The following is an 18665-nucleotide window of genomic DNA, read 5'->3' as shown; positions in this document are numbered from 1 at the left end:
TTTTAGGGAACAAGTGTTTCCCTGGGAAATAGGAGTCTCAGCTCACAAAGGCTCTTTCGCAACAATAACTCAAATCTAGTGGGAGGTTTTTTAAGATGTGATAGTGTTCATTCCGTCTCCATTAATCATTCTGGGGATGCATAGAGCCATTCTTTTTCACTTGTCCCCAGTAACCATCCCCAGATTCTTGAGGACATGTCAAGCTGCTCCACATCTCTGTGCCCTCTCTCATGCCACTGAGGCTGACATGGCACTGGCAGGGTTTCCTCAAGTCGAGGAGGAGCCTGGTGTCAGGTGCCTATCCTCAGTCTCCTGGAGTGCCCTCTGCAGAATAGCTACTTCATACTTGTCTTTTGGGAGTTGCTTAGTTTTGTAGGCTATATAGGACAGAAACTTCAGGCTACTGCATCATATTTTTCATTTGCCTTCAGATTTCTATATTATTAAAAGCCACTGGGGGGAGGAGGCCAGTTTCTGTTTCAGTGGTTGAATTGAACAGGACTCTTGATTTCCTTCCTAGGTACTTAAAGTTACTCTTAGTCTGTATTTGGAAAGAATAGGACAATCTCCTTCACTTTATGGAAATGTTAGGAGTAAACTGTTCAGATGCTTCACCTCAATTTTCCTGTGTACTCTGGCAAAACAGGCTGCTCTGAAGTACCTTAGAGGGTATCTGAACTATTGCAGTGCATCTGGTGTTTGCAGTGTTCGATTGTGAGTCTTCAAGATTGGTTAAGTGTCACAGGACAAGTCAAAGGGGCAATATTCTTTGTTCAGAAAGTGTCAAGTTGTATTAAGCACTATGGAATATCCTGCTATGGTGTAAGCCGTTATTTCACTATTGGGAGAGAGTTTCTGTAGGGGATAAGCATCTTCTGTTCTATGCCTGGGAAATGTCTCCTTTCTTTAGTTTATCACATATTTTTGAGAATAAATATTAATTAAAATATCATAAGTTTCATTATACTTACTATTCCTTAAAAATCTGCTTTCTTTTATCATGAAGCCAGTTCTTCTAATTTCCACTGTCTATACATTTTTAATCAGCATCTTCAAGTAAATTTTCAAGGAATTAATTTTTAATGTTTGCTTCATCTTGTACTAAGAGATTTTTATGCATGTGAACAGTTGTATGCGTATGCATACTATGTTTGCAACAAAATATTTTACCTTTATTTTGTTCAGCTGTTTGCCTGTCCTAAATCACATACATACCCAACACAGTAGTTGGGGGGGGTGTCAGGCAGGAACAGCCCTTAAGCTGTCTGTGACATAGCTCTTACACTTTCCTGATACTGGTGTTCAGAGCTTGGCTGGCTGCTGCCAAGTCTGCACCTGCAGTGCTGCTTGATTGAAACTCTGCATGTATTCCTCTTAGTGAGAACAAATAAATAATATCTTCTGTTATTTACCAAACACCAGGATTACTTCAGAACCACAAGTAGCAATCCCTCTTCTGTGCTAATGTTCTGTCACTTCTACCGCATGCACAGAGGATTCTCAGGCTTCATTCCGCAACAGAAATGCCATCTTTTTTTTCCTCCATGCTCTACCACAGGTTTAATTTGCTATTTGGAGCCCTTACTTAAAATGCATATCTGGTATTTTGATTATGAATTGTCACATAAACAGAATGATTGATTAAAGTAATTTACATAGAAGCATTCATGGTATTTCTGAGCAAGGGAAAATACACAGAAGCACATGGCACTTAATTACATTGCTTAACAATAAATGTCAAGTTAAATCTTTTTAAAAAAAGATGAATGCTATACTTAAGCAAAGTGCAATTATATTTCTATGGTTTGAAATGTTTTACGCACTGTATATATTAGAGAGGCAAAGATATTAACACTTCAGCACATGCAGAGGTGGTGACAGATTACAGATGCTGCGAGGCAGGCTTTTGTAACTGCCGTCAGTTTAGTGCTTGCAAAGGGAACTCCTCTAATGTGCTGTTAATCTGAGCTCATTTACTTGTATGCAGTGGCATTTGCATACAGGCACACTTCTTAGAACTGATTGAGAACATGAGGACTAGTGGTCCTGATTTGGTAAATTGTTGCATATAAACAGGATTTGCATTCAAATGAGTGTTTTATATCACAGCCTGATTATACATCCCATTTTAATAATGTTGAAAGAATGGCAATAGTAGATTTCAGAAAGCTACTTCTCTGATTATATGTTCCAATTTTAAGTTAATTAAAAATGTCTCTTCCCCTTTTTTTCCCTCCTCTGCTGATATTTAGTAACACCTGAATTTTTTCCCCTCATTTAATAATGCGTGCAGTTCTATAACAAATAGTTATACCTTCCAAATTATATTCAATGATGTGTTAAATAAAAGCCTGTTGTACTGGTTGTGTACTGCTGTGGGAGGATAATGAAGGAGCAACTGACCTCCACAGTGTTCATCATCCTCTAATTCTGTTCTATTTTGCAGCGAGTAGGAGTCTACAGAGTGAAATGTGGTGAGGTGCAGAGCTCTCCAACCTGAGTCTGAGCAGGTCCATGTGGTTACGGGCCACTGTTCACTCCTGGGCAAAAGCACTAGCTCAGTTCTTTGTAACAGTTATAGCGATGTCCTTGTGGTGCGACTTTGAGTCTCAGAGGTTTTAGATCCATTCTTACCCTAGATTAGAAATAGAGAGGAAAAAAAGAATAAAATTATGAGGATTAAAAAAATGTTATTTTTAATGAGGAGCAGTTTTCCAATCCAGTTTGCAATCTGACTTCGAACAGTTGTGCTGGCACAACTCACAGGTGTGTGGAAAATAATTCTCAAGTATATTTAACACTTGCACACCTAGATGTCTTCCTTGTTGTGTTTTTGAACCAATGTGAGAAGAGCCTGTCTTTCTGCTACTATGCACAGCAGCAAAACATCCTTTCCACTACTGCTGTGTTGGTGTACCTTCTATGTTTTACAATGGTACTCTATTTATTTGATGAAGTCTAAGTTTTTCAGTCCATGAATTTGAAGAAAATACATAAAATAAGGTGGTTTCAGTGCCATAAATTAAATAAAGTGTTATAATTTAATTGCACTACGTGTTAACAGAGTATTTTTTCTGTTGCCTAGCAATGAGATGTACCATGAGGTTCACTGTGTGCTTAAGATTCCCTGATTAACTTCTGTTTTCAGAGTTTTTTAACTTTAACACAAATCATTACTCGTAGGACAATCCAGAATATTCTTGTTTGTTAGGGGGTCACTTACTTAAGGAAGCTTGAGGCAGAAAGCTCTGGTACCTTCAGATTTCTGTAGTCCTCTTCCATACTTGGTAAAATTTGGAGGTAACTTACCAAGCAGCAGTTGTTTTGTGCATTTTTCTACTAGTAAGCTTTTCATGAAAGTGTTCTTTTACTTGGAAGGCTCCACACGGAGACATTTTTAGCAAGGCAGCATCTCTGCTTAGAAGAGCAGTAACCGCTGTGTGCTGCCCTGCAGCTCTAGTGCCTTGAACAGGAGTTGACCGCTGACCTTGGAGTTATTCTCCATGAGCATCTGAGCAGTAGTGGCATGGGCTCGGGTGTTTTGGTTGGGGAACTGTGATGTGTGCCAGGTAGAAGCTTCACATGGAACTTGATGAAGGAGGCTAGTGATTGAAGAACCTGAAATCTGGAAAAGTGAAAAAGAAATGCCACGGCATGGTCCCATAAGGATACTTTGTTCTACAAGAAGAGCTAATACATGGTCAGGACCAGCAACTACATATGAAACTAGAAAGCTGAAACTAGAAAGCTTTTTGCTATGGGAAAAAGAGTATATTTACTCTTGGTTCCAGTCACGCCTAGTAAGAATGGATTATTTTGCAATACTCTGTGAGGTGGTGGTGCTGCTTCAAGTTAAGCTCATGAAGTACAGGCCTGGAAACTACTCAGTATCCCAAGTTTTTCAACAACCATAACTGGCTTGTGCAGACTAAGTAGCTGGAAACTCGGTCAGAATGATAGAAGTGGCATACTGCTCATCGATATATTTTAGGATTGCGTCTTGCTTCAAGGCAGAGGGAAAAATATTTGATTCGTACTTTGTGTAGAAGCATTTAAGGAAGGAGAACGTGGTTACTGGACTTGTAAATTGGATTTAACAAAAGGTGTCAGGATCATACTTCGTAGAAACACAGGGGAAAAGAAATGCATTTTGTTATCCTTTTTATAGCGTAAAATCCGCTGTACCTTAGTGTTCCAAAATGGTTGTGATTATTATGAAAGATTTCTTGCTGCATATTTAGATTTCCGCGTATGTAGATGTCTTTAGTTACACATCTTTAAGGAATTTGTCTTTGCTCCTGTTGTAAACTATTGCTACTTTGTAGCATCTATATCATTTGCCTTTCAATTTGTCACCTTTATAATGGTTAATTTTTAGTTAAGGAATTTAACACAGAAATTTAAATTTCACACCTTTAAGTGAGCAGAGTTAATTTTCACTGGAAAAGGAGGCATCTGCAAGCATTGGCACTTATCTTGTTTTGTAATTAGGCAAGATTAGTTATGAAAAATGTAATTTTTTTTTAAGGATAAACTGGCTTCTCTATTCCATGCTTAAGTTTCGGTATGTACATTTTTGCACATAAGTGAGATTTTCCTCCGGGGTTATATAGTCTCAATATGGTTATGAATGCTAATTATTTAAGAAATCTGTTTGGCGTATGTTGTTTCATTGACAAAATATTGATATTATAAAATAGAGATTGATAATGTAAAAAAGTGAAGTGTAATTTTTGCTGTGGTTAACGTAAGTAGCATTTTCTGTTTAGCTAGACTGTCTTAGGTACCATTCAGTGCTCCTGCAGCCTTTGTATAGGAAAAAAGGAAAGGGAGGTGTGCCCGAGATCAATTCAGAGTCCCTCATTTAGTTGTTTTAAGTTAGAATTTGTAAATAACCTTCCCCATCGTCTTTTTCCTGTAACTGCTCTGAAATCTTCCATTTTCATCAGTCTGCCCTGAACCATTGCTTTTCTCCCTGGAGTGCTACATTGGTTAGTGGTCTGGATTTAACATCACTCGTGCTTCCCCAGCACGTTGTCATCTGTACAAGGACCGAATGAAAATGAATGAACATTCCCTTGACAAAGTCTAACACTCCAGAACAATAACTGGGGACAAGCAAAAAAGAAGTTGATTGTTTTTGCTGTTCCAGTGACACTGAGGGAAAGAGTAAGATAAAAGGGAAGGTGAAATTTCATTCTTGCTTGGCGTTTTCCTTTTGAGAGCAGCTCAGAGACTACATCTGTAGTCTGAATCAGAAACATAGAATCACGTTGTCTGTGTGGAGAGAAATGTGTGGGGAGATATTTTTGCATTGTCACTATTTTTAATGGTTGTGATTTCTAAAGCTCCTGTACTGCAGAGGCAGAAGACCTCATATCATTATTGCTGCCTAGAAAAAATACACTGGTATACGCCTGCACCATGTCAGAGTCGAATCAAGAGTCTCCGAAAGCTTAGTTAAACCACTGGGAAATGTTTAGGCAAATTATAGCTTGACTGAATGTTACATGGAGTAGTACTATTTCCTTTCCCTGTGATAGGAGAGCTGTACCACTCGACAGCCTCCAGCAGAGAAGCTCATGGAGAGCCTGCGTTGCAGTACATGGTGCTCCAGGAAGAGTAGTTTAGCTCACCTGGAAGTCTGTGCCTGGCCAAGAACAAATAATTACAGAATTTCCAGATTTGAGCCTAGTATCTTTAATGGTCACTCTCATTTGATGCCTAGCAACTGGTAAACTTGTTTTATTCCATGATGTCTTATGTACACTGTAGGTCTGCGTAATCATGCCCAGTGATTTTCATTTAACAAATCTGTTTTTTCCAACAGCTATTTTTCCTGATAACAAGTCAGTACCAGTAGTTCTCCATGCATGAATAACTTGGCAACAACAAACCAGAAAAGGATTACTAAAGAGATTATATATAGGTTTCAAAGAATTGATAAGTAGCAAGAAAAATTGGTCTAAAATTGATGGAAACAGTTCCGAAGCAGTATTTGTTACACAACAAGCAGCGTTTTACTCGAGTTTTATGTAACACCTGCTTCTAAACTGTGATTAAGCAATTGTGCAGTAAAAGGCTTAAGTTGTTGATAATTTCCTTTTTGGGGGGCAGTGGGGAGGGAGGTGAAGAGTTCTATAAGGATTATGTTCAGAAAGGTATGTGCATAGTTTTGAGTGATCAGGAAAGATTGAATGTTTTCTAAGAAATGTTTTGATCTTTACTGGTAGTCTGGCTAAAAGGGTCTCCAAGTATCATTCTTTCAAGATGTCCTTGGTTTACCTGTTCTATGTACTGTGTTTTTATTTCAGTCCTTGTTTCCTGTAAAGTGCCTTAAGTGAAAACACTTCAAATGTCCAAAATATGTTTTTATTGTTTTCTTCTAGGTTGACTGGGGTCAGCTGGACTATTTAGTAATAGATATGCCACCTGGGACTGGAGATGTGCAGCTGTCAGTGTCACAGAATATTCCAGTTGCAGGTACGTGTATTTGATTGTTTCTGAAATTTGAAGTTAGTTTGGTGGTATTAGAAAAGTCTTTTTTAACAATGCCAGTCAAAAATTCTTTCAGTTGTCTTCCTAGACAATTCTTTTCTTTTGTCTACACACTGAGTAGCTACTCTGTCAGTAGTGTAGTGGTCAAAAATGCCGTCAGTGATTTTTAACTTGTCTGCATTAAGATCGTGTTGCTTTCTTTTAAGAGAAGTTTCAAAAACATCGAGAAGTCAAGTATATCAGTATTCTGGAAGGAAAGGCAGCTATGCCAAAAACTGTTAAGGCTAACAGTAGACAGTACTTTCTTTGTCTCTACCTACTACATATTAATGCTAATACAATAAAATAGGTGGTCTTCATGGTTGCTTTCTAATTATAAGCTGACAATGCTGTTAATGCACGGCATTTATTTGGTTAAACCATGCAGTGCTGTACTGCACTAATGCATTCTTTTTTCTCTTGTGTTGTGAATTTGACTTTTTATAGGGGATTTAAACGTTGACAAATCAGTCTTGAGGTATGTAGGTTGCCGTCTAATCCCATTGGCTTAAGCAGGAGTTAAAAATACTGCTTCTGAACGGATGCTTAGGATCTCGTGAGATCTAATAGATTGTAATGGTTTTACCTGTCAGACATACTTCAATGGAAGCAATTGTCAACAGGCAGTGTAATGAATATTAGGAACTTAGTGGTAAAGAGACAAAGCAATCCGTATGGTTCCAGCACTAACTCAAAAATTGCTGCAGATCTTTATCGGGAGGGTACTGCAGCGCTGGAACTTCTTATCCAAAGAGTCTGTGGGATCTCCATCCTTGGAAAGTCCCTGAATTCCACTAGAGGAAGCCATGTCTTGCGCTCTCTAGTGCTGCCAGTAGATGACCTCCAGAGACCTTTTCCAAACGTATTTATTAAATAATCAATGGGACTGTTTGCTCCACTTCTTTGTGATATCAGATAAATATGTTGATACAAAAAGAATACCTTCTGTGCACCTTTCACTGCTCTCATTTTTTTCCGGAGTGCAGACTGGCTCACATGTGCAGGCAGCTCACATGGCGCTCTCTGGTACTCTGTTGTCTGTGCTTTAGTGGTAGTAACTCGCTGAAGTTGAGGCACCAAACCTTAAATTTGTAGGACTATTTCACTTGGATGTAAAGCTTTTACCAGGCTGCCAAGTGACAAATAAAGGATTGTATCTCTCTACAAGTTGGCAGGGTAGGATAAAAAGGGTTAGCTACACACATAAGTAGAAAGATTGGTGGGCGTTGCAGGTGTGCCCATGAGTAAACGCACTAGAGCTGACAGATTTTGGAACATAGGCCCTGGTTTCACAGCAAATCAGTGCTGTTACAGCATAGTGAACACTACAGGAATGAAGTGAGTCATTTTAAAATCAGGCAGCACCTGGTGTCTTTACCTTGTAAGGGGCAATCTTACATGATGAAGACAGTTACCCATATATCTACAAGACAAAATGTATGAAAAAGTTAAATTTAGGGTTAAAGCTGTGCAGTAGCATCTCATAAACTTCCATGATGTCAAGTTTAGAAAAACATAAATCTTCTGACATTCATATAAAGCCCAAATATTAGGGCACATGCTAATTCATTGGCAATGCTTTTGACTCAGAACTGTTAATAACCACAGAGGGTTCATTCCGCTGTCTGTGATTGTGCTGAGTGGTGGAAGGTTTAAAAAAAATAAAGGCAGATTTAATGATTGTTTTTCCCATAAGAAGTACGAGTCTTTTAGTGCCTTTGCTTATCTGTAACCTCAAACATATAATAAAAAGAAAACCATGATTCATACCTATTTTCTTAAAGAATCATAGAATATCCCAAATTGTAAGGGACCCACAAGGATCATAGAGTCCAACTGCTGGCACTGGTACTAAGTGTAGGTAGCGTATGTGAGTAGCCGAGCAGGACGATCTTTTGTTACCAGGTCATGAAGCAATGAGGTATAGTGTGACAGTGGTATGGAAGTTTTTGGTACAGCAGAATTTCACATTAAACCTAATACATAAAGGTAGAAAAAATATGAAATTCAAGAGGTATGTATTATGGGTTCCTTTAAAGTATGGTAAGTGTTGATAATTGCTGTTCACTACAGTACACCTAAATTTCAGTTATATATGATTGTCAGAAACATGTGGATTTCACACGTGTTGAATCATATTTTGAGGCAAGTCAAAGTAGATAAGACATTGATTTAAAGGAAAGAAAATCACCAACAATCAATACAGATTCTCTTCATATGCCCTAACGGGATAAATTCCTTTCCCATGTCTCTTTTAACTCTTAAACTCTTGACTATGGCATTTTTTGTATAAGCATGGGCTGAAGACAGCGTTTTGAATTGAATTCTGAAATTACTTCATCAGTACTATAGTTGCTCAGTTCAGTTTATTACTTCATCAATCCTAACTTCATAAAATTAGGAATGATACCATCACTTTACATTTGCCTTCCACGTTAGTTGGTGTAGTAGAGCATGTTAGTTAAGGTCAAAACTGGCTGTAAAAACAAGTGTTTTGTGCTTTTGAAGACAACAAATGTAACAGACAAGGAGTGATTAAGATTTATAATTCCCTGTGTTCTTTCTGACTCAACAAATTTCAGCAATTTATAGAGCATTTCCTCTGCTGTCTGTTGTATATTTCATTCTCATTGGAAGGGCTTGTTTTTGTGTATTACAACTTTAACTGTGCTTTCTTCTTTCACTCTTGTTAATTGGTTGCTGTCTATTCAACTGTCCTTAGCCTTGTTTAGCGTACCTTTATTTTCTTCAGCCTTGTTCCTTTCAAGGGTACAGAAACCAGTGTCACAAATATCAATGATGGTGTCCTTGGAACAGCCTACAGAATTCTCCTGTTTTTTTTTCTTTAATGGGCTTCATTGTCATTTGCAATTCACATTTCTAAGCTGCGTGGTGTCTTTATTTATTTATTACAGAAAGTAGTTGGTGTTCTGCCATTCTGTTTCTGCTCCATTTTTCTTGTTCTTTAGTTTTTCCTTTGAGGATGCCTTGGATGGTCATGGTGTTAGTAGCATAATTTCTTTCTTTCCTCAGAGACAGCATGTATATATCCCAGTTAAGTACATTTGGAAGTGCATTATCTAGTTTGCATGAAAGTTGTACTTTGATTTGCATGCGTGCATATGTGAGATATAGTATTTGCATTATGTTTTCATTATTTACCTGTGGCTTCCTAGGGGTAGACAGTGCAGAAAAGTTATTTTGTCTCTAAATAAATTTACAGAACCTGCATTAATATTTTTTGCCGATCACCCTACAAATTTTTCTGTGAATCTGAGAAAGAGCACTGGCAAACATATTTTGTTTGGGGAGGGCTGCTCAAATGTGACATGAAAAACTGTAGCATTGCAACATCTGACAATGAGAGGGACTGTTAGGATGTGTGAAAGGGTATTGGTTTTTAGAGTAATTTTTTCTCCTGCATCACAGCTACCATAATTTCCTTGAGTCATGAAAAGAGTAGAGCAATATGCAATGGATAAAAGCAACGCAACAAAATCTGTCATTTAATTCTGATCATTAACAGAATATCAGCCTCACACAACTTGATCGAAGTGACAGTTTTGTGCATGTACTTTTCATTCTTTAAAAGATGACGACCAAGGTTACTACTGTGACTGTTTTTTTATTATTCATAGCTACCCTTACTAGGAGATGTCTTATTTAACATATTATTCATTAATCACCTGTAACTTTTCTCATGTTTGCAGTCATTCTTCAGCAAACTAGCAGATGAGAAATTATATGACAGCTTGGAAACGGGATATATATTTTTCTTCCCCCACTGCGCCTTTCTTTAGATACCAGTCTACTTTGCAAATAAAAATCCTGGGTCAGTCAGGAGAAAAAGGCTTTGTTTGTGGTCTGTTGCTACTTACTTCTTCTTTAGTTCTACTTTTTTACTTCTATTTTTTCACCTTTTGCATCCAAGATACCCAGAAGCAGGCTTTGTCATGTCTTCAGTATGCATGGGAAAGTTTGAAGCTTCCTTACACATCTTTCAGCATTTAAAATGTAGGAGTGTTCAGATGACATTGCGATGTTTAGTATCAAAATGTCTTATATTTTGTGTAAACTAATGATATTATGATGAAAAAGGTCTGTGATTTGTTTGCATTACCTATTTGCTAAATTGAGAAATGTAAGCGTGTACATTCTTTTGCTCAGATAAAGGAGCCATAAATCCAGTGAATAAATAATGAATCCAGTGAATAGGAGCTAGAGAATGAGCCTCTCTGGACATTAGGAGAGAGGCTCTTCATTCTCTCATTAGAAAGTTGATTCTGACCCACAGGTCCAAAGGCTGTCTGGATAGCAGAAACTGCATGGGTGGGAGAAAGCGCTTGCCTCTTGGAGAGAGTGTCCTGGCACCCTGTTAGCACAAGCACTTCTTCTTAGAGAAGCTAAATTGTGGAGACTGTTAACTATGTTAGGCTGCCTGTCACCCTTTCTTTATTAACATTAAAGTGAAGTTAGCATTAGTAAAATGTGACAGCTTGACAGGTCTAGAGGCTGACACTCTGTCCCAGTTGACAGAACTGGCTCCAGGTTAATAATGGAATTGTCATTTCATTTTCTAAACTTTGTCATATCACGCTCTTCTCTGGACATCAAGATGCCATAATGGTGAAAACCAATAGAAGTACACACCTGTCCAGTGGGAAGTGGACTGAGACAAATAATTACACATCTTACTGAACAGTCTCTTAATAATTACAATGATGACATTTGGACTGAACTGCATAAATAGATGTAAATGTAAAAGGTTTTGTTTTATTTCAGTGCACTTAAATTTCCCATCTTTGGGAAGTAACAGTTTTGTTTTTTGCATTTTTCCCCCCCTATTTCCCCCCACATAAAGCATATTATTATAATAAGCTTACAATAATAAGCTTTTAGAAGGCTGTTACTGAAAATCAGGAAAGACCATTAGTCAAGATGAGCAAAGTGAAAACAATATATATGCTATTTTATGTGTTTTGTCAAGTTCCATAAAAGCAGGAGTGTTGTCATTGCTAGACATACATGGAATTACTTTCATCGCCTTTTAGATTTAAAACTAACACAGTGCACAGGTTCTACCTTCTTTTTGTTGCCTTATTCCACAAATTAAGTGATTTTTCCTAATGGCCGTATCTTTCAGCAATATGTGGATCTTAATTATCTCCTGAATGTCTTTTGCAGATAATGGCTGAAATATTTACCGAAGGAGTTTCTGTTACTTCAAATACGTATTTTCAAAGAATTGTAATTAATAATTTTTTGACAGCACTGTATTGATAGATAGGTTTAAATGAAAACAAAAGGCTTATTTCCGTCTTTACTGATTAAGCTTTAAAAGTCATAGCAGTATTTTCTCTATTTGGATGTGTAAATTGAGGAGAAAAGAGTAGAAGGATACTACCAACTTGAAGAAAGTTGGCATTTTTAAATTCTGAAACATTTTATTGAACGCTACACACCGAATGGGTAAGCCAAACACTATTTATTCAATTATATGTCAGTGCCACACAGATGAGAGATCTTGGGTTATAGACAACTGTAGGCGATAGCAGTGTGTGTGCCACTGGTAGCTTAACACTGATGGCCAAATAAACTCCACCACGCCATGCTCTTATTCACTCTCAAAGGAAGAGAAAATACGATGAAGAGGGGCTCAAGGGTTGAGATAAGGACAAGGAGATCACTCACCAATTGCCATCATGGGCAAAACAGGCTCAGCATAGGGAGATAAATGTAATTTGTTGCCTAACAGTAGTAGGCTAGGGCAGTGAGAAACTAAAAGGAAACTGAAAGCACCCCCACCAACCCTCTTCTGTCTTCCTTCCGAGTGGTGCTGGGGAAAGGGGAGTGGGGGCTGCGGTCAGTCCATGATGCTTCGTCACCACCACTCCTTCACGGTCACTGTCTTCCTGTGCTCCAGTGTGGGGTCCCTCCTGCGGGATGCCCTCCTTCACGAACTGTTCCTCTGTGGGCTTCCCACAGGCAGCAGCTCTTCAAGAACCGCTCCAACATGGCTCCGTACCACGGGGTCCATCTGTCCCCCAGGAGCAAACTCCTCCAGCACGGGTCCCCCACAGGCGGCAGCTCCCCCCCAGACCCCCTGCTCCTGCTTGGGCTCCTCTCCATGGGCTGCAGCTCCGGCCCGGGGCCTGCTCCTGCGGGGGCTCTCCATGGGCCGCAGCCTCCTCCAGGCCACATCCACCTGCTCCACCGGGGGCTCCTCCACGGGCTGCAGTGTGGAGATCTGCTCTGATGTGGAGCTGCTTAGCTGAACTGGATCCTGCTTAACATTTAATAACGTACAAAACCAGCAAGTTCCAGTTAACAAGCAGTGAAAACGAAGAGAAAAAATAAAGAATTTCACGTAATTTAAAAAAGAAAACAATTTTTTGTTTTCTTTTTTAAATTTTTTCATGGTGTTGGTATGGAAAAGGACTGTGATTTGTGAGATAAAGGTGTCTTCTTAAATTAACAGAAATCGCAAAGTGAGTAGGTATGGCAGCCTTCTTTTGTCTTTTCTGAGGAGAAATGATCAAAAAAAAACCACAACCCTAACCAATGCAACCATACGAATTGCATGTAGCATATGCTTTGATTGTAGGTATATCTGTATTCTGTCATTGCTCTTTGTGTAAGTGTCTGTTTGCCCCTGGTTGAATATCTCTTACTTTGATGCAAATCACAGTTGCAAGGCATCTGATCTTTCCTTTTAGTTTAACAATGATTTACGATGTTTTTCTCTGTTTCTGAGCTAGCTTTCGTTTGTAGAAGTGGTACATAGTTAGTATCTATAGTAAATTTTTGAAGATATTTTATGGAAGTCATCTGAGTTTTTTTTTTTAAAGGTAAATTTTACTTGATCTATTTTTGAATTGCAAATATTTTTAACATCAGATTTTTATACTTTTTTTCAGATAGCCATGGAGTTTTATTCTTTCTTTCATGCTATCTTCTGGTATTTTAAATAACTGCATGAAAGGAAAAGCAAATAGGTTTAGGACAGATTAACAACAACAACAAACCATTAGTCATAACATTAGGAATTTTTTAAATTGTCAGTTGCATTTGTCCAGCTATAATTTGTATGTTTAAATAGTGTTTTTCCCTTTGTCAGAAAAGCTGTAGTTGACAAATGCAAATCATCATCAGGGTTATCTTAGCTTTGGATGGTCTTAGTAGTTAATTATGAGGTGCCTAACCCAGTAGACTGTACATTTAATTTAGAGACCAAAATGCAGTATGAGTTACATGTTAAAGGCTCAAACTGTTTCAATATTAATTTAAATTTAACTATTGGCTCGTGGGGATTTAACACAGATTTGCTGTCCAAGCTGAAGTGAGAGCGTGTTCAATGCAAGTTCTTTAAATTTTATAATTCTTTAAAAAAAATAGTTTCTAGGTATTGAGGAAAAAAGCTGTAATGTACACAGGCTTTGAAAACTGAGGATCTCAGAGGTCTGGCAATAGTGGCTGACTGTATGTTACGCAGCACATTTGCTGCAATTGCTGCTTTTTTTCCAGACCATTCTGAATAGGAAGAACAAACAAATGTAGAGTTCAGCTGACAATTACAAAGGGTAAGGAAAATCCATGTGAATAATGGTACTGCATTCACCCTCACCTCTGGGGAAAAAAGTTAAAAACAAGTTTGTGGACGTGATTGAAGTATTTTGTGTTGTGTGGTTTTGTTGTTGGTTTTGGTTTTTGGAATAGGAGCACTCTTTCCTAGCTCTCTTTTGATTGGCACCTCTCAGAAATTGTGAGACTTTTTTAAAAAAAACATATTAATTTGTCAAAAGAGAATATTTGGACATTGCTCTTGTCTAGTATAATGCGCACTGTAGTTTGGATATAATTGGCAAAGGGCCTTGAAGGCAGGAGGTGCAATGGAGTAGAGCAGAAAAATGCTAATTCAGACAGCCGAAGAAAAGTGCAATGTGTCTGTGAGGGAGTAACTTCTTATTTTAGGCATGTACTTTGTAAGTAATGCTTGTTCACAGATGCTACTACAAATATTTTCAGTGGTCTAACACTTTACTTAGTAAATGTTATGTATTGAATGACCTGTGTATTGTTTACCACGACCAAAATCAAGCATTTTAATAGTGAGAAGCATGTTCTTTATGGCTTTCTCCATGTGATCTAGCGCAAAATGGATGTTACAATACTTACTGGCCAGTTAGGTGAGGGCAGTTGAACTGCAGGATGACAGCTTTGTCCAGCTACTGATATTCCTTTGTTCAGTTTTCACTGATGAAGTTCCTGTCAATAAGAGCATAGGATTCTCCCTGCGCTTGCTGTAAAATTCATGTCCTCTTTTCGTGTGGGCAGGGTGGTAGTGCCTCAGTCTCTAATTACCGGCTAGCTTGTGGGCAGAAGAGGATGTGTGGCTGTTGAGAACATACACCATCTCAGCAGCTGTTCAGACTCTTCCAGGAAGGTAAGAAGCAGGCTGGAGGTGGGACACAGCCAGGATCCAGACTTTAGGACAATTCTGAGCTATGCTATCAATCTTAAGGATCCCTTAAAGGAAAGTCAGACTAAGGATTCTTTCAGGTTACCAGTTGCAATGAAACATCACACACACAAGCTAAAGGAACTTCTTTATGAGGTTCATCCAAGGAGATGGCAAGTTTTTAATGCTAATGCAACTTTAAGCACCACCAGCTGAAATTCTGTAATTCTAGCAAAGACCAACAATAGCTCATTCTGCATATTCAAGTGGAAACTATCCTGTAATTGCTGGCATATTTTATCTATGAAATAACAAGAAATTGCACAGAACCTGAGTGGGTCTCTGAAGATCCATAGTGGAGACGATTCCGGTTCATTAGGCTATTTATAACTTGAAAGTCTTGCCTGGAAGTTTGAAATTGATGCAACGGAAGAGGTGGCAAAAGCTACAAAAAACGCAGTGATGTGGTAAGATCAGGCCGTTGGCAGCTGCGTTGAGGTCTGAATGTGGTTCCCTGCAAGTGTTCAATGCCTGTCTATCAGCAGGTGCAATTACTAGAAAAATGCAATATGTTTTTGTGTCTTTTTCCTCCTGAACTATATTTGTCAGTCTTTCTGGTCTGTTACTTTTCACTCCACAGGTTTTTGGGTGGCATTATTTACTAAGTTAGTAAGAATCAGGGTGATAGAATCCAGTCATTAATCTAATATTGGCCGGGGCAGGTTGCATTCTTAGTCATCTGTGTGGATGAGATGCACGTAGCTTAGTTACGAAGTCTGCCTTTGTCGATATCGGAGGGGAAGAAAAGGATTAGGATGAAAAGATTTGCTCTTTAACATAAGGTCGATCTTGTAAACTTAGTTTATCAGCTGTTTTTTAGACTTGCCTGTTTTTCTTCACTGGCTTGAAGGAGAGCCGAAGTGATTTGCTTAGGTACAAATTAATTTTAACTAAGGCTTGGGGAGATTGCACCTAGTGCTTTGTAACCCAAAATGTCTAATGCAGACCGTAGTGATACAGTGAATGCAGGTGATGTTTTCTGTACACAGAAATTAAAGGCTTTTGCAGTATTTCTCATTTCCTAAGCACCAGTCCACCAGTAGGGTGAGTAACAATGCACCATATGCACACACCTCTCTTTTTTTGGGGATTAAGCACTTGGGGTTTTAAGAAGAAGGGCAAACATCAGGCCGCTGTTAGTTCTGTCTCTCTATTTTGTATGCTAAGTATTAAAAAATATAGTTAGCATAGTTTCTATTAATGCAAAGTGCCTCAGCTCTTTGACTGAAATACAGTGAAGTTACAAAAATAAATGAAATGCATGAATAAGAAGATATGCCAGTTAAACCTAAATGTGCTTGTTAGATGCGTATGTTCAAGGCGTAGAAATTATTCTTCTGCCCACAAGTGTGAAGATAGAATTTGTACTATATTTTAATGTGCGATGTGATAACATTATAGTTTCTGCAACTTCTTCTCTGTTCAATTTGTCAGCCTTAGTTTGCATCATTTAGACAGGCTTGTGTAAACATTGCACGTATTGCTTCAAGAGGCATGCTGCGTGCATGAATTCAGTCGTGTTTCATTACTTTATTGATCAAAATAACTCTTTACTGTTTGATATTCCTATTAACCATATAGAGCCAAAACAGCAAAGAAGGTGTGTGCTGTGCTCTCTCTTGCTCATCATTTGAATTGCTTTCTGAATTAAGTATGCAAACTTATTCAGCGAAGGGGAACACCGAGGCAAGTCTCATTTGCCATATTCTGTTGCTAGTGGAGGAAATAATGCTGCTAATAATTTGAATTCTTGAACTTCAGGTTGGGTTTGCTGGGCTAGCAGTTGTACCAAAGAGACAGAAAATGCACTTAATTTAAAGGATGTTGTTATAAGTCAGAACAAGCTGACTAAATAAATTTAGTCTGGAAATCAAAAATAGGTTTCTGACCGTAAAGATTCTGGATCTTCTCCATAATAAGCTTTGCAATCTGCAATTACTCTTCATAAGTTCTGGACAGGTTTCCTATGGAAGGTAGATACTGGCATTGGGAGTGGACTTGAGCCAATGATCTTTGAAGTCCCTTCCAGTCCTGTGGTTTTGTGCCTGAGTTTCAGTTTGTTTGCAAGGAAATAATCACTCACCAAACAGGTATTTCATAAATAGGTCAAAAGGCTCATCAGATTCTGCAAGTCAGTAAATCCCTGGTAGCCGTTTGTAATATTTATTTTTTGAACTTATTTTCATGTTTCTAGCTTATTTTAAGGATTTAATTTTCACTGAACTATGTATGAATGGAATTTAAGGTAGGAGCTCCTGAAGAACTGAAGTGTACTGCTTTTCTTTTCCAAATTGGCATGTTCAGAATTGAATCAGCTTTACTTCTAATTAAAAAGTAAATTAAATCAATAATTGAATATGAAACTTAGCTTTTCATTTTGATGAAAGGTGGTGGGTAGTACTTCCTTGAGACCACCTTTAATTTACATTTTACTTCAAGAAATATAAATGAGGAGATGTCCTGTATCTTCTATGTTGATGTGAAGTAAATCACTTAGTGAAGATATCGTTAAGCAGTTTGGGCCTCAGGGAGGTGCTTTAGAACCAGAAGACAAATCCTAATGAAATTACAGTAATTTTAAATAGCCTTCTTTAAACTGCTTATGAAAGTGTCAGACGCTTAACTAACATGACTAGTCTGATTAGTGCATACTGTGCTCTGCTTTCTTTAGCCAAAGAAGCACTGTCCTCAGTGTCAGTAGAAGGACATGATACCAAATTTCAGTATTCTCACAAACAGGAGCAACAAAAGTAACTTCAAAAAAATTAACTAGACGGAAATAATGTAGTGTTTTTGTTGTTCTGTAATCCAGTTCAGAGCAAAAATTAAAATAGCAGAGAGAGACCTATTACACCCTCAGCACCAGCTTCTTGGTTATGTTGCCTTTCATTCTGTGGAAGAAGCCATCCAAGTTATCCACAAGCTTAGTTTTAACTCACGTATGACAGAAGTTGGAATTTTTTTACCGGGAGTTTGTGTTCAAGGCAGCCTAAACTCTGCAAAATACCATTGAATCTTTTCATCTTTTGAGATTTTCCCTTTGGGTAAGGTTCTCTATCAACAGGTTATTAGTGTAAAAAAACAAACAAACCTTTCCCAAATAAGCTGTTTACAGTTATATTGGATGTTTTCATTGTGCCTAGTTTGATTCGTTTAAAAAAATTTATGTTGGACCAGAAGATGGTCAATTAAGTTTTGCTGACTGCATGTTAACTTCTCCGTGAAGATACACAGAATGCTAACTGAGCCAGTATCTTTTTTTTTTTGAAAGCATAAACAAAAACCTGCCATGTGAAACAACTACTGTGTATATGTGTACACATAAGACACAAATTCTAGTTTTCTAGTTTTGTTTGAAGAGACAGCTATAATAAGCACTTTGTCTAAGTATTGAAAGATGTTTGAGTCTAAATTTGTAGACTGCTGTTAGGGTAGGGTGCATGCATTTTGTGGAATTAACCCTATATTTCAGCGTTGTCTGTGAAGTGTAACCCCACACTTCGTTGAAATGACTTGCTAAGGTGTTGTGGATGTAACTGAAAGGGTTCCATGTTATTCTTTGCTGTGTCATTGGAAGCAGGTCAGCTTGGGAAAACCAGCAAATTATTTG

The 18665-nt window shown here is 38.1% G+C and overlaps 1 protein-coding gene across 11 annotated transcripts in view; it reads left to right on the top strand.

The window, feature by feature from the left end:
- The window catches only part of NUBPL (NUBP iron-sulfur cluster assembly factor, mitochondrial), a 103173-nt gene that overhangs the window by 59648 nt on the left and 24860 nt on the right, over window positions 1-18665 (top strand). For all 11 annotated transcript variants that reach the window (XM_050710840.1, XM_050710841.1, XM_035552105.2 and 8 more), the window contains one exon: window positions 6390-6483. In XM_050710840.1, the coding sequence (XP_050566797.1) occupies window positions 6390-6483 (94 nt within the window). The remainder of the gene's footprint in view (window positions 1-6389; window positions 6484-18665) is intronic.

Source organism: Cygnus atratus, chromosome 5, assembly GCF_013377495.2.
Source record: "Cygnus atratus isolate AKBS03 ecotype Queensland, Australia chromosome 5, CAtr_DNAZoo_HiC_assembly, whole genome shotgun sequence".
NCBI classification, from domain to species: domain Eukaryota; kingdom Metazoa; phylum Chordata; class Aves; order Anseriformes; family Anatidae; genus Cygnus; species Cygnus atratus.
Note: the sequence above shows the minus strand (reverse complement) of the source record. Positions and strands in the feature narration are given on the sequence as shown.